This window comes from Diabrotica undecimpunctata, chromosome 2 (genome assembly GCF_040954645.1).
Source record: "Diabrotica undecimpunctata isolate CICGRU chromosome 2, icDiaUnde3, whole genome shotgun sequence".
In the NCBI taxonomy this organism is placed as follows: Eukaryota; Metazoa; Arthropoda; class Insecta; order Coleoptera; family Chrysomelidae; genus Diabrotica; species Diabrotica undecimpunctata.
The window spans coordinates 56,218,975-56,236,433 of NC_092804.1; the positions used below are offsets into that span (position 1 = coordinate 56,218,975).

The following is a 17,459-nucleotide window of genomic DNA, read 5'->3' on the forward strand; positions in this document are numbered from 1 at the left end:
CCTCCTGTAAACACCTAAATATTTTTCCAGCAAGACCTAACATCAAAGTTTGCATCAAATTATAATTCCTCATACGTAAAAGCTCCCAGTTATAAATTTTTATAAAATAAAATAAAAATAAAACTTTAAATTTTAACTTTCCTAACATACGGGGATATGCTCGAAGTAATCGTTGATTTGAAAGGACTATTTGGAGGAATTTGTCATCTGTCGACTGGGTAGAACGAGGGGTCTTCATCATATTATTAGTGGTATTACAGTCCTAGTTGAGCGTCGACCGTAATACATAGGATATACAGGATATTAGATAAGAGGAGATAATTAGCAATACTCACTTCGGATTTAGGAGTGAGTGGCTTGTTTACGAGAGAAGCCTTGTTTAGTATTCGAGCACTGACACAGATATGTAGAAATATAAATCAAAATATACATATATCTGTCGGCTGGGTAGGACGAGGGGTCTTCATCATAGTATTAGTGGTATTACAGTGCTTGTTGAGCGTCGACCGTAATACATAGTATATGCAGGAGATATTAGATAATATAATATAATAGACAAAAAACGTACTTTACAGCAGAGTTTACTACAAAATCTGCAATTCGCACTTTCAGTCAGTCCGATTTTATTTAGATCTCTTCTTCGAAGGTCCGTGTATAAAAGCCTTCAGATGTTTGAGAGCTGTTCTTTCTTACCAGTGGTTACGTTTCATCCGTTCCACCCAGTCCGATATTGTTCTTTTAGCTGTGCTTCTTGCTATGCCAACGAACGGTTCTGAGCCTATGAATGTTTCTTTTGCCCCTCCCCTGGCAAGTAGGTCCGCTTTTTCGTTCTCTTCAATACCAATATGTCCAGACACCCAGAGTAAACCCCCCTTTTGGTCTCATACCGTAACATACGTGTGGATTTAGGGAGTCGTCTAGACTTCACGACTTTCCAATACGTTTTTCCTTTAAGATAGTATTATTCATATAAGACAGAATGTGTACTACCTCATTCTATGCAGGCGGTGGCTGTGATCACATACGCAAGGTCTGAATAATCTATGATATTTTTAACCCATTTTTTAAAAGAGATAAATGGCAGTGCCAAAACAAATTATTTTTTGTGATAATATCTGAGTTGTAGATTAGTATATTATTATTTATAAGAGGAGTCATTTTTTCTTATTAACCTAGTTCACTGACAGTTTTATTGGGCTGTTTTTCGTTACGGAATAGAGATCTACGCAGATTAGTTCAGTAATAAAATGAATATTTTCGTTAATGTAATCTTCAACACGTTTCCATTTCATATTTTCTAACAATCTATTAATGATGGTTTTCCCCAAATTCTGTCATTAAATATTATGATAAAAAACGTTACTATAATAGACTTGATAGATAATGTCTTATTAAGTATTTTATTAAATTTTGGAGTTTTGAAATTGAACTACTTTTAGCAGAAATATATATATATATATATATATATATATATATATATATATATATATATATATATATATATATATATATATATATATTATATGAGTTAATTATTACACAGATACCCTATAATTTGTTAATAATAGTGTAATGAAATAAAATATTTTCTAAAATGTGTATGGAATCATTAACTATTTAAAATTCAATCACGTCTCTTTTTATTGCTGCTGAATATAAATACGTAATCTTGTATTCACTTTTGATACTTCTCGTATATCCTTTAAAGTAATCTTAATGTCGAGGGAGAATAGGGCAAAGTGATTCTCCGAGTCTTACAATCCAAACAATTAAAAACAGTGCTTTTTATGATACTCAAATTGTCCTGAAAATAGTATCTAAGATGACTTATTAGTTATGAAATTAACAAACTGATAAAGATCTAGCTAAATTCATAATAAAACTAAATAATATATATCTCAATTCAAATTACATATCTTAAAATGTAAATTCCCCGGTCATTTGTGTATCGATCGAACAACTTAGTTGGTTCGATGATTTCCATCAATATACTAGATCACCGTGTTTACAAATTGCTAAAGATATCGACGAATGTAGCACAAAAATGAATATTTCTGTTAAATCTTAATAAATTGCGGATTACCATATCTTACAGTTTAGCACTACGGCCTTTTAGGGCCCTGGCTTCCTACAGTCTCTTTCAATTTTCTCGGTTTTGATTTGGCTCAACTACCCTCTGGCACCAAGCTGCTGGAGATCATACATTACGTCATTTAGACGTCTCTTTTATGGTTAGATGACGTACTACTGGATGCTACCTAAAACTGAGCATATTTTTTCTATGCGTTCAGTGCGCTTACTGATTTTGAATCTTCCTCTAAATTTTTGGTGTGGTAAGTAGCCACATTACAAAATCTTATTTTTTACATGCGACTTTTTATGTCAAATATATAACATAGTTGTTCAATGACTGGGAAGTCTTTGGGTTTTATTATTATTACTTCGTTTTAACGTTATTCGTGGATTTTACAGGGATTATATGCCGTTGTTTTAAATTATTTCTTTCTGACATTAGTTCTTTGTCTGCAATTGTGTCGTTATCAAAGACGTTGCAGCAAGATCGCAACTGCCTTATCACCTACTGATGACCTAATAATAATCGTTTTATTACTGAATGATATGACTGTCGCAGTTGAAGGCGAAAACAATGTGCCATTAGGTACAACTAGAAAAGTGTTTCGAATAGCGGTGTACAATATTATAATGTACTATATTTTAGTTACCAATACTAGGCTAGAAGAAGCGGCGTTTTACTCCGGTCTACCCTAATGACAGAATCGGATCAGTAATGACGTAATTGAGAATACATAGATATGAGAGACAAGCCACTAACGGCTTAGCATAATTCTAACTAAGTGATGTAAATGCAAATTGTTTAAATGTAATATTATGAAATTAACAACGAAGGGCCGAAATACAAGAAAACGTTGTGTCTAAGATTGATAAAAAATATTGTTCTAAAGTAATTACTATTTTAATGGGAATAAGCCACAATTGAAGTGAAATCTGACTCATTTATATTGACAATTCAAACATATAAAGGGTGTTTTTTTAGAGGTATAGAAATGTAAGTTGGTAACACTTTTTTAACTCTCAGCAATTTTGACAGCTGTCAAGTGATTTCTGTTAAGTTTGGTTTGGCATTTCAGCATGAATAGACTTGACGAATTGAACAACGCTTCTAAATTGTACAAATTTATTTTGAAAATTGTGGGTCTGTTCAAAATACGAATCGCGCACTACGTCCATTTTATGGTCAACATAATAGTCCATCAGGCAAGTAATTCGATTAACCATGGAACGTTTTTACACCACGTTTACTCTAACTGCCGATGAATTAATATATCTGCCGTCGTACACAACAGTTGGATACGTGACCATCCACTTTATGGAAAATTTTGCGGTAATATCTTGTTTTGCGTGCTTACAAAATCCAACTCATGCAAGAATTGAAGGTACATCATCACCTAGCAAGGCATAGATTCGGTGAGTACGTCCAAAACGAGATTGCCGTTGATTTTGATTTTCGTAAGCAAATTTGTTTAGCGATGTAACTCACTTTTGGTTGAATGGCTACGTTAACAAACAAAATTGCCCTATTTGGAGTTAAGATAATCCTCAAATGTATGTTGAGAAACCATTACATCCAGAAAAACTGACTGTTAAGTGTGCTATGTGGTCTAATGGAATCATTGGAACGTACTACTTCAAAAACGATGCTGGCCAGTACGTTACAGTCAATGGTGACCGCTATAGAGCCATGATTACTGCCTTTTCTATTCCATAATTGAACAACCAAGATGTGTTGGAACTGTCGTTTCAATAGGATGGCACAACATGTCACACAGCTCGGAGCACAATTGATTTATTAAAAGAAACGTTTGTTAACCGCATAGTATCAAGTTTCGGACCGTGAATTGGCCTCTAAGATCGTGCGATTTAACACTGCTAGACTATTTTATGTAGGGATATGTGAAGGTGCTAGTCTACGCCGATAAGTATGAAACGATTGACCACTTGGAGAACAACATTTGCCACGGTATTACCGATATAGGGCGACAAATATTGGAAAAAGTGATCGAAAATTGGACCTCCAAATTAGACTACGTCAGAGCCAGTCACGGCGGTCATATGCCAGAAATTATATTTAAATTATAATGCCAAAATATCTTTCAAATAAAGTTGACTTTATTGTAAGATAGTTCATTCGATTACTAGAATCAACTTTAACTTGAGAATATTTGTCAGAAAATATTGTGTGCTTTTATTGAAATAAATAATTTAGTTATTCATAATGCTGCAGATTCAACGTAATGTAAATTTATGTTTTAACTTAAATTTGTTTGATTCCCAAGTTAGCAAATCCTAATAAAATTGAAGATAAACTCAAATAAATCTATTGCATCCAATGATCCAATTGATCCTTATAAAATCCGGGTCTCTTGCGCTCTTACAATCGTCTCGGCCCTGAGTTTGACGTTTTCTGTGTCATCTAGCTATCAAATTCTTTGTCTATGCCGTAGAGGTATTTCTTCCTTCTGATATTTTATGATGTACTATTTTTGGACAGGTGAAGTACTTTTCCAAGTGGGCATTTGCCTACGAGAGGGATGGAGCAGAGAAAACACTCGACCGAGATTGCAGGGTTATAGCTCGTACACAGACGGGTCTAAAACTGCAGAAGGATCGAGTGCAAGAACGTTTAGTCATCATTATCATGTATCCGCTACTGTCCACTGTTGAACCTAGCTATCCTTCAAGTTCCTTCATGTCTCTCGATTCTGGGCGATCACATGTCGTGACACACCGACGCTACTAAATAGCGAACATACACTACAGTTTACATAAATCATCTTGTAGTAGAATTTACAGTAGAGAAGTTATTAAGTGCTTAACGTATTCTTAAATCCACATCGAGTATCTAGTACGTACATCCCTATTTTTTATTTGTTCTTTTAAAAATAATTCGTCCAATATTTTTAATACATATATATATCGAGAAAAGGAGTACGACCGTCAATCCAATATAAACTAAGGAACACTCGAAGAGTGGTGGGTTTTTCGGTCAAAGTGGAGAAATAAAAGACAAAGAAGGTGGCTACTTCATCTATTTATTGAAGACGTTTCGCTTTCTGCTCAGAAAGGATCATCAGTTCATCTAAAAAGAACAATATGAAAAACCAAACATCCATAGAGAAGTTATAACATGTGTGTTACCGTAAAAAGACATGTAGCAGTCAATGATATTAAATGTGTGAAAAAGCTTACGATACTGGACATTTAGAGATAAAGTTGTATAAATAATTAATTGAAACTAGGTACAGTTTACAAATTAACAGACTTAGCACAGCAAAAGAACATGTGATAATCATATATATATATATATATATATATATATATATATATATATATATATATATATATATATATATTCGGTTTTTTATAACGTCTTACGACGTTGTCCGACTCCCAAACCTAGGTTTTCGTCCAGATTTCGAGCGCTAATCGCTTTCCTAACTCCCAGGTTCCAGCTCTGTGGTGGTCTTCCTCGTTTCCTCTTCTCTGGGGGTTGCCACATCATCGTTTTTTTAGGCAATCTTTCGTCCCCCATTCGGCTCACATGCCCATACCATATGAGCTGTTTTCTCTCAATATCCTCAACTATAGTGCCCTCTATACCCATTTGTTGTTTTATCACTTCATTCCGTATTCTGTCGGCTCTTGATATTCTCATCGATCTTCTGATGGCATCCATTTCCGTGGCTTCGACCTTTTTCTTATATTTTTCGGTTATTCTCCATGTCTCAGCTCCATAAAGTAGGCTAGTTTTAACCATTGTCTCATAGATGTTCCATTTTCTTTTCTTTGATATTTCTTTACTCCATAGAATTCCGTTCAAACATGCTATAGCTCTTTGTGCTTGTACAATTCGATGTTCTATTTCTCGTTCGTCTTTTCCACTACGGTCGAAGATGACACCCAGGTATTTATATTCGTTGCATGGATTTATTTTTTGATTGTCATCGATATCGAGTTGTTCTGCTTCAGCTCCAATTGAGAGGTATTTTGTCTTTTCTAAATTGATATTTAATCCCCATTTCTGGTATTCTTCAATTAGTTTTCTAAGCATGTATTCCATGTCATCTTTGTCATTTGAGATCACCACCTGATCATCTGCAAACTGTAAAGTATATATGTAATCCTGATCGTTCAATTGTATACCCATTCCTTTGACTTTCCTTTTCCATTGTTTCAGAGCTGCAGAGATATAAATCTTAAATAGAGTCGGAGAGATACAACATCCTTGTCTGAGACCCTTAGTAACTGCAAATTTTTCAGCTAAGAGGTTTCCGAATTTCATTTGGGAGTTTGAACCATAATATAGATCTTTGAGAGCGCTAACCAATGTTTGATGTATGTTTGATGTGCCCAGGACTTCCCATAGTTTATTTAGCGGGACTGTGTCATATGCCTTCTCAAGATCTACAAAAGTCATATGTAACTCTCTATTTGTCACAATTTTCTTTTCTATAATTTGTTTAAGACAGAAGATGTGATCTGTACATGAACGACCTGCTCTAAATCCTCCTTGTTCTTCGTCTTCAGACGATTGATAATCTTCCTCTATCAGGTCCCGTAGTATTCGACCGTATAGTCGACTCATTGAACTTGTGACCGATATCCCTCTATAGTTTTTACAATTTCTCCTGTCACCTTTTTTATATATTGGGGTCATATATGCTGTTTTCCATTCATCTGGTGTTGGATGTCCATTAATATATTCGTTAAATATCACCGTGATCATTCTGTGTAATTTCTCTGAGCCATTCTTTATTAATTCCGTAGTTACTCCCTCTGGTCCACTTGCTTTCCCATTCTTCATCCCTGCTATAGCTTTTTGAACTATGTTGATGTCTATGGTAATATGCTCTCCCAGAATTTCGATTCTTGATGAATTCATATCTTCTTTAAATTCGTCTCTGTTCTCATTTAATAGATGTTTGTAATAATGTGTCCAATCCTCGGGATTTATGGGATTTAGAATCACTTTCTCGTTAGTCGGCTTCTTAACAGAGTTTATAAACTTCCACGCCTCAGTGCATTGTCGTCCTCCAATATAAGATTCTATCTCTCTGCACCTTCTATCCCACATCTCATTTCTGGAGGTCATAACTATCTTTCTAGTTTTCTTCTTCATTTCATTGTATCGGTCTTTGTCTACGTCATCTTTTGTATTCAACCACTTATGGTATAATCTTTTCTTTTCTGTTACCGCATTTTCGACGTCTTCATTCCACCAAAGCTTGTTACTAATTTTATTTTGTTTGATTCCTAAGACCTCCTGTGCTGTTTGATGAATACTTGATATTATGTTCTCATATATGTATTTGGTATTTGTTAGTGTTTCGTCAAGTTTGGTGTCCATTCGAGTCTTATATAATGTGCGGGTGCTCTTATGAATTAAACTGGACAGATTGTATTGAGGAAGATCAATTCTTTCTAAAAGTTGTTCGTCTTGGCTTGATGAGACACTGTCCTTTAATCTATATGGGAAAACAATTTTTGCCCTGACCATGTGGTGATCTGATCCGCATACTGCTCCTCTCATAGCTCTAATATCTCTAATGAGTATTTGTGAATTTTGTTTAACTATCACGTAATCTATTATAGACTTAAGATGTGATAATCATACATGTATATAAAAAAAATTATTATAAAAAACTTAAGTAAAAAACATTAAAATTGATATGTAGAGAACTAGAACGATCATGAGATGCACTTCCAACAATGTATTATCAGTTAAATTTAATTTTGACTTTAGGTAACATTATTTAATTAGTTAAGATTAAAATATAGTATTTAAAAGTAAAAAAATGAAGTTACCCGTCTTTAGCTTACTGAGTGCCGCAGGTAAATAAATTAACAGATGTAACACTCACGCCAACAACGTGAAAAGACAGTGGCCTTGAGGTCAAAATATGACCAACCTCTAGTGCAATAGAGCGGTACATTTAAAGAATATGATATATTATATATATATATTATTTATTTTTGCATGCAATTCGTCACTGTGTACTCGTACTATGTACAAGGTCAGATTTATCCTATTTCTGGAATATTTCAAACTTATTGATGTAAAAAAATCTTAAGTATAGTGTAATTTATTTCTTTTTAGGGCTTCATCTTCTGTGGGAGTTAAAGATTTTTATAAAAACAAAAATATATTTATAACTGGTGGTACTGGATTTGTTGGTGTCACACTTCTGGAAAAGATATTAAGATGCATTCCCGATCATGGAGAAATTTTCCTCCTGATGAGACCTAAGAAAGGAAAAGAAATTTCCGAGAGATTAGATGAGATTAAAAAGAATTCCGTCTTTGAAACTTTGTTGAAAGAAAAGGACGTTGAACAGGTTTGTTTGATTCAGATTTTAATTTAATATCCAAACTAAATTACTTTTATTCGTTGTTTAGGTATTTGCTAAAGTCAAAGCCATCGCTGGCGATGTTGGTCAAGATAAATTAGGAATTTCAAACTCAGATTGGCAACTATTAACTGAGAAAATAAACGTAATTTTCCACTCAGCAGCAACTTTAGATTTTGGAGATACCCTTGATACTACAGTAAATATTAACCTATTGGGAACAAGGAGAGTGACTGAGTTGGCCAAAGAATGTAGAAACTTAGCAGTATTTGTCCATGTAAGCAGTGCTTACGTTAATTCCTACAAACTCCATGCTGATGAGGTGAGTAAAACGGGACGAAATAAAGTACAAACACGATATTTTAGTTTTGTAGTTATTTTAAGTAATTCTTATTTTATATTTTAAGCTCTGGATAGGATTCCTATTCCTATATCGTAGGTTCTCCCCAGTTTATAATAATTCCCTCGTTGTTCCATCATTTTACCTGATATGAGTAATTTAAATATGTTTCTCTGAGTAGATTATAGCCGACTTTCCCATATTACATATTACTATTAACAGTGAGAATTAGTGATTCTAGTTTTTAAGGTTAGGTGCAATTATAGTTAGTACAATTTGTTTCGCTTAATATTAAAGCAAGGTGTTTTCAATTTCTTCCAGTTCAAAATTATTTTTCCTGCTTTTCTGTATAGCCTTATTTGCCTATTTATCCTTCGGACTGTTTCTCCTTTCTAGATGGTCTAACCGTCGTTTTCTTGGTTTTCGCATTAATTTTCCCGTGTGGAATTTCTCGTCTCACTCATTTCTCTATCTTTGGTCTATTTGTTAATATTGGGACGTTTTTATTTTATTTTTATTTTAGTTTTTTTACAGTTTTCACTTATTTTAAATCATTTACACTAACAGTAAAAACGCAATTACTAATAGGTATTTATTACTTAACGCTACCATTTTATTTTAACACTAACTCTACGATGTTATTTATCTGTATTTATGTTGCTCAATGTTGCTACGTCTCGTTTCGAATGCTCGAATTATTCCACCGGCCTCTAGACTCGCAGGTCATCAAACGCCAGACTGTTCGATAGTCAGGGGGCTGGCGTCACATTGCCTCCTCCTTAAGAGGTGGTTTCTCATGGAGCCTGGTCGGGACTGGAACTGGATGCTGGTATCGGCAACCGGACCCTATTTTACAACTTTCAGTTGTATAAAAGTGACAAGGGACGGTTTTGTTTCCGCACTGGTAACCATGCGGATTACCAGAGTACCTGGACTTCGGTGTCTTTAAAGATTTCCTCCACCATATTTCGTACAACCCTCCAATTCCATTGGCGACATTCTTTCTAACTTTGGCATGACTAACTTTAACTCTCAATTGAAGTAATGTTTCCCATACATCTTTGTAGGTGAGTTGGTTATGAACTGTGTCTAGTTACCAGATAGACAAGGTAAAACCTTTGCTGTCGTTAATACCAGCCGGAATGGTATGTGCCAGTGGGTTGTCATGTGGTAGATCTGGTCTTATATATTCATTTGGTTTGTCCCTTTTATCTGTTCAGGTTTATAAATCTTATTCATCCAAATAGAATCGTTTAAGCACCCAGCTATTCTGGTAGTAGCTTTAGTTAGTTGTTTCTTTTACCTCTTTTTATATTTTGCTATTTCTAGGTAATTTGATTCTTAGATAGTCAATCTCCAATGTTTTTTTTTTATTTCAATGGCCAATTTGCATGGGATATGCTCTTTTGAGATATTTACAGTTTTTATGTTTTATTGAAAATTGAAATTGTCTTATGCTCTAGAGGGGGAGTATAAAATTGATACAGCGTTCTCTGAGTGACATCCCCCTCTTCTGCTATAATTATTGTATCACCTGCACATCAAAAAATTTTTAGTTTGTTTGGCCCCAGTCCTTTCTTTGTTTTAACTTTTTTATAATTTCATCCATGATCAAATTGAACAAAAAAAAAAAAGAATTCAGTAAGTTTCTTTTGCCCTTATACCTTTTCAAATGCAATTGGTTAAATAGGAGGGCAAGCAAAATGTCACAGTCGAAGAAGTTCACCAACACATCGATATAGCCAAATTAGTTAGACTGGTATTGAAATCAGTAAAAAAAGAACATTAAATTGGCAACCGATCTTCTTAAGTCAAACACTGAAAACTTTCACTTTTGCGAAAATAAAAAATAAACGGCGAAACATATTATGGAACTGCGTGGCATTGTTTTGCAAACGGCTTAAGTTTCTAAAAGAGATGATCACTTCATACACGGAGATAAGGAACATGTCCACTAGAAATCTCATCACCAGAAATATTGCATTCTACAGCTCAAATTGATATTCTAAAGTACAAAATTTTGGAACCAGTCAATAAAAGTAAAAGTAACGAATCGATAAAGCAATATCTTTATAATGCAAAAGGTGCTATGCTGTCATCGACTAAATGTATATATTAACGTACATGAGTAGTCAGGTGCTACGTGTTTTCTGCAGTGTTGTTGGGTGTTAAAGTTTTGGCGATGGCAGACGTGATAGAATAAAAAGTTAAATCGCTGGAATTGAATAACTGAAGTCCTCCAAATATTTGTAAAAATAGAAAAAAGAGAAGAACTAATCAATTTAGTTAAAAAAGAATGTGGCACACAGAGATATTGTTGAATATTCACGTTTGGAATTTAGTTCAATGCCAAACGTGATTTTACCGAAAATATAGTTAAATACCATTGTTGAATAAAATCATCAAGTGTTTACACACACACGCCTTTGTGTATATAAACACAAAGTCTGTATATATTGAATAGATGTAAATAGATAAGAAGAATTAAGTAAGTGAATTGCTGAGATGTTGTAACGCGAGATTGTTTCAACCCAATTTGTATTAACTTGTCATTGTTAAGTTTGTTCAATACATAGTACATAAGTACAGTGACAAAAGTATCCATTTGTAGTTTGAAAGTACAACATGGAAAATTAGTTATGTTAATATAGAGAACCCAGCATTACAAGAAAGCTGTAATATGTCGGTTTTATCATCAGACATCAAAACATAACCTTCAACAAGTTATCATTGATGGAAAGATAGGAACTAAAAGGGGGTCAAATACGCCGAAAATTCTGTCTTCGACTGTGGGCCAACAAACCATTAACAGATTTGTTTAGATCAGCGGTAGACAAGATAAAATGGGTTAATGTATTTGTCAATGTTCTAATGAATATAAAACCCCAAGAATAAGAATAATTCAAAAATAGTAGGGTTATGTACAACAGATTAGGGAGTTTTTGTAACTATCTAATGTAACGTATCTCCCTATACGTAAAGCACTAACGTATCGAAGAAGGTAAACGATAAATTGAGAGTTAAAGTTCTGCACGTAACGTAACGATGGTGTTGCCCTCATCGAAGTAGTGATAACTAATCAGTTGTCAGTGCCAGTCTTGTCCTTGTCACTTAACCCTATTTTTGATATTCAAAATAAATAACAATTTAATTAATTAATTTCCCCAACAAAGACAAAATGCATGGTTATAACAGCAAATTTACTAAGATGTAAATTGGAGCTGGAAGGTCAGATAATAGAACAAGTGATGGAGTTTAAATATCTAGGCATCACATTATCTAGCTACGGAAAGCTCGAAACCGAAGTGGAAGATCAAGTGAATAGAGCAAACAGAGCCGCAGGCTGCCTAAACGAAACAATATGGAGAAATAAAAATATCGGGAAAGAAACGAAAGGCAGAATTTACAAAACAGTCATCAGACCAATAATGACATACTCGGCAGAAACAAGACCTGACACAGAGAGAACAAAAAGGATGTTAGAAACAGCAGAGATGAAAACACTTAGAAAAATTGATGGTAAGACACTATGGGACAGAGCTAGAAGTACAGATATACGACATATATGCAAGGTGGAGAACATCAAAAACTGGGTAAGAAATAGAAGAGTAGAATGGAACGATCATATAAGCCGAACGACAACAAATAGAGTAGTAAAGACGGCAAGAGACGGTTCCCCAATAGGAAGACGATCAGTAGGAAGACCACACAAACGATGGAATGACAACTTACTGGAGGCACATTGAAAACCAGACAGAGTCATGTCTATATAAAAAGAAGAAGAAGAAAATAAATAACAAATATTTTTTGAACAATTTTTAATTTTGGAGATGGACGCATTAAATGTAGATGCCTTTATTGATGATGAAGAAGACGAGGACATAGAAAATGCGCTTCTTCTCCACATCTTGCACGACTAAGTATACGGTCGCTTTTATTTAGATACCGAGTCTGATATACAATGTAAAAATCTTTTTCGCTTTTGGATTAAATTTCACCTTTCTGGATGATCGTAAGGGTTCTGGCCTACGACTTCCTTCAACAAAAACAAAACATCTTCATTGCTGAAGTGAAGTCGTTTTCTACCGCTTTCCATTATTTATAAAAATCAAAACAAATATCTTCTTCTTCTTGTGCCACTCCTATCGGAGATTAGAAATCATCAACGCTATCCTGACCTTGTTTACAGCTGACCGAAAGAGTTCATTAGTGGTACAGCCAAACCACTCTCTCAAATTACGCAGCCATGACATTCTTCTACGGCATGGATTCCGTTTCCTTCTATTTTTCCTTGCATTATATTTTGAAGTAATGCGTATTTATGTCCTCTCATCACGTGACCCAAATATTCTAGTTTTCTTCGTTTGATCGTTGACAAAATTTCTGGGTCTTTTCCTATCCTTCGCATTACTTCAAAATTTGTAAAACAAATATACTTAACCACAAATGTGAAAAAACACGTGCCACGTGTGTTGATGAAATGTGGATGTTGAATGTTGATATTTTGGTAATCGGGTAAGATCCTCTTGTGCATTCGGTTACTTTCGGCTCGATAGGGATGCGTATGAACGTAACGTATCAGTTCGTTACGTTAGGTAATACGTATCTAGATACGTTAGTTCAACCATTAATGCGCATGCTTATATGTCAAAAAGATACGTTACATATACGTATTTGCTTGCACAAAAACTCTCTATTGTTATAGGCCGGGAGGCAGAGGAGCTAAATAGCCTATGAAATCTTTCTACAATCCATAATCTAGTTAAACGGACATTCATAGGAGTGGCTATTCTCACACAGAATAACCTCAGCATACCCTTTAGGTAGAGTACTTAAATATCTGGTACATATCTTTGTATACCTAGAATCACTCTAGGATTGATAGAAGATTCCTAAGAATCTTTGGTTGTAGAACAACAGTAGCAGTAGTATAGTTTTGAAATGTCGAGAGTACTTGTTGTGAAATATTTCTGTTGCTCTGAGCGTTTGGGATACTATGCTATATAGGGTCCAGAGTTCTAATGCTACTTACCACCTAAAACGAGTCCAGTGTATATCTCTTCATCTAACATCTCGACCAGACGAGAACTATAGTCCAATCTCCGACGCATCAAGAAATCCAGCTCCACCGAACCAAGCTGGTTTGTGCCCCTTTGCTGCCTTAGGAATTTAATTTCTTTAAAAAGATTTATGACATCACAGTCTTCTCACTTTCGTCTGATGACGTTTCGTCATCTTCACTATGCAGGCGACACCTTTCATTATTCAGTAATCCCAGTAGATGCGTGTGCCGCCTAAGTTAAAGTGGCTAGTAAGTAAATGGCAGTAAGGCTACGTTCGCTCTGACAGCAGCATTGCCAATCGCCTAAAGTACAGCAGTCACTAGTGAGTAGCGAAGTGAAACGAACGTTGTAGTGTATAAGTAATCGTCTTGGTTTTTTGTCACTAGGCGGGATGAATTTTTCATCTGTTTTTAAGAAAACTTTCTTTGGTCTTACACAAGTGCTGCACAAATGCATAAGGCTTATGTAGCTTAGCCTGGCTCATACCCTCGCTACCGTAGTCCAGGAACTTTTTTGATAGAAGCATAAGAATACCCAAAGTAGTACTAAAGAGTATTTAATGACAAGTCGGATCACAGAGGCTAACTGGACATTGTTATGAGAAACTTTGTTATGAAGTACATAATCAGTTTTTCCAATTGTTTTAAGATAGAATTTGTCAAGTTGTCAATGGAAAATTTATTATTTTATTTATGGACTTCTATATACATATGTTCCATTTATTTTACTATGTACTTACATATATTTCACACTTGTCACTTTATATATTATATCCAAGTACTATATTAGGAAATATTTTTCCAGTTGTGGTTTATTCTTTCGCCTAGTAACATAGTAATGTATTTAAATGAATAGCCAAATCTTTAATGTATGTTTCAGTATAATTGTAATATTGCACAATACTTTAAGGGATACATAACTAATAGATTAACAAAATTATCCTTTTTGTTATGTTCGTAGATTATTTATCCACTACCTAGAGATGCCGATGAATTAATAGCTACCGTTAAGAAACTCAGTCCAGAAGAGTTACTAAAAGAAACTCCTTCACTCTTAGGAGATCATCCAAATACATACACAATTACAAAACATATGGCTGAACATGAAATTCAAAAATGTGAAAGTTTGTTTCCTTGTACCATTGTTCGACCAAGTATGAGTATGTATCATATGGTTTAATATATTTTTTAGTTTTTGGATATTTACGCTTTAAACACTTAATTGACTCTTTGTAGTTATTGGATGTTGGAAAGAACCTGTTCCTGGATGGACAATAAGCAAAAATGGACCACAAGGTTTCTTAATGGGTGCTGCAAAAGGAGTCATTAGAAGATTGCCAGTCGCAATAAATTTAGTATATGATTACATTCCTGTCGATATAGTAATTAACAGTCTTATTGTTGCAGGCTTTCATGCTGGTGAGTATTTGATATTATACAGGCAATATCACTGTTCTAAATTAATTGCAAATTAATGTATTCTGTGTATGCACACTTGGCTAAAAAATAAAATATAGGTATAAAGTTCAAATAAAATTAGAAAATAATTAAAGATAAGTAAAATATAACGTAAAAATACAGATACAATAATATATGTACCTCTCTCCCCAATAGCGCTTTAGCCCAAATCGAGCCTTGGCCTTCTCCAAACTATGCCTCCAACCTTGCCGGTCCCGCGCCGGTCCCGCGCCGATCTTCTCCAGGTTCTCACGTCTAGCAAATTTTGCGCGTCCGCTGCCACTTCATCCTCCCACCTTTTCCGTGGCCTTCCTTTTGGCCTTGCGCCCTGCATTTTATTAGCTAGGGCTCTTTTTGGTAATCTTCTCGTTTCCATACTCACTACATAACCAGCCCATCGAAGTCTCCGAAGTTTAACGAATTCTGAGATCGGTAGAGTAAAAACTACTAACTTGAAAAGTTAGTAGAGTATGGTTGTACCTGGATCTCCATACTTCGTTTTCGTTGATAGGTCCAAATATCTTCCTTAGGACTTTCGTTCGAAGACTTACAGCTTTCGTTTTGTGGCTTCTGTTATCACCCATATCTGGCATTCATAACATACTATTGGTCTGATAATAATCTTGTAGACCCTGATTTTCGATCTCCAGTGTGTGTTTTTGGAGCAGAACACATGGGCGAGTCAGAAGTAAGCTTTATTTCCCTTTACTATGCCTCTTTGAATTTCTGGTTCTTGTGTTCTATCCGTGTTTAACGTAACTCCCAGATATGTGAAACTTTCTACAATTTCAATATCGTCCTCTAATTCGTGCGTCTGTGTCCCTTAGCTCTTACCTGTGTTAGTTTTTTTGTCTTTTGAATATTTATTTCTAGTCCGGTCTTTTCTGCCTCCTCTTCTGCCGCCTCTTCTGTTCTGCGAGACATAATGCTAATGTCATCGGCATAGGCAGCAATCTATATTGATTTATTTGTTAGATGATTACCTCTTCCTATATTCAGCTGTCTTATCATATATTCAAGAATCAGGTTGAATAGTGTCGGTGCCAGCCCGTCTCCTTGTTTTGATCCTTTGACTATTGAAAAGTTCTCAGTGAGCACATTTTGTACTCTGACATTTGCTGTTGAGTCTATTCTTGCTTTTACTAGTCGGATGTATTTTTGGGAGATGTTAAAGCTATGCAATATTTGATATAACTTTTGTCTATTGAGTCGTATACCTGTTTGTGATCTATGAAAATGTTGTGGACGTCAATGTCGTATTTCCACGATTTGTTTAGAATTTGTTTCACTGTGAATAGCTGATCAGTTGTAGATCTTCCTTGTCGGAAACCGGTTTGATATTCCCCGACAATATTTTCAGTTAGGTTGGAGTCGTTTATTTAGTATATAAGTAAAAACTTTGTACGCTGTGCACAAGAGGGTTGGTTATGCCGCGATAATTATCGCATTTCAGTTTATCCCCTTTTTTATAGATTGGGCATATAATCGCGGTTTTACAGTCGCTTGGGATCTTTTCATCCTTCCAAATATTGTTCATAAGCATATGCATTTGTCTTAATACGTCTGCTGATCTGAGAATGTCGACGTCATCTTATGTATATGCTTGTGTTGGAAGTATGTACTACTGATCGTCATGTTGAAAAATGCTGCGAAATTTACAAGTCACGTCCCATTATCATTGCATTCTTGGTGTGTGCTATAAGAAGCTCCTGTGGTTGACCTGTACATTCTTCTTATCTTACCTTTCATTCCATAATAATCAACTTAACGTCCTAATTGCGACTTTTTCATATGTTTGTTCTTCTTTTCCCATGTCTGTTTTATTCTCGGTGGAAGCATATGTAGTTATGAGACGGTAGTTAAAGAATATTCCACATATTCCGAAAAATATTTAGATACCTAAAACATTGGGGAAATACGTAATTGCGCTCATTAAAATGTGCACAATGTACAAAATAACAAAGTATTGTGTTTGGAGTTTGACCTGATCTACATTTTTAATAAATAACCTTATTATTTTGAAATCACAGAAATTATATCGTTAGCTAATTATTAATTAATTACCTTTAAAAGTTGCTCAACTAGTTTCTAATTCAAGTTTTAGTTTCTAGTTTTTAATACAAATAAGTATATTAAACTAATATCTACCAGTCTTCTTTGAAGGCTTATATTA

General features: G+C 34.8%; 1 protein-coding gene across 1 annotated transcript in view; it reads left to right on the plus strand.

Moving 5' to 3' along the window:
• The window catches only part of LOC140434570 (putative fatty acyl-CoA reductase CG8306), a 99,855-nt gene that overhangs the window by 67,745 nt on the left and 14,651 nt on the right, over positions 1-17,459 (plus strand). Inside the window, exons 2-5 of the mRNA XM_072522928.1 lie at positions 8,177-8,414; positions 8,476-8,748; positions 14,790-14,988; positions 15,065-15,247. Of these exons, the coding sequence (XP_072379029.1) occupies positions 8,177-8,414; positions 8,476-8,748; positions 14,790-14,988; positions 15,065-15,247 (893 nt within the window). The remainder of the gene's footprint in view (positions 1-8,176; positions 8,415-8,475; positions 8,749-14,789; positions 14,989-15,064; positions 15,248-17,459) is intronic.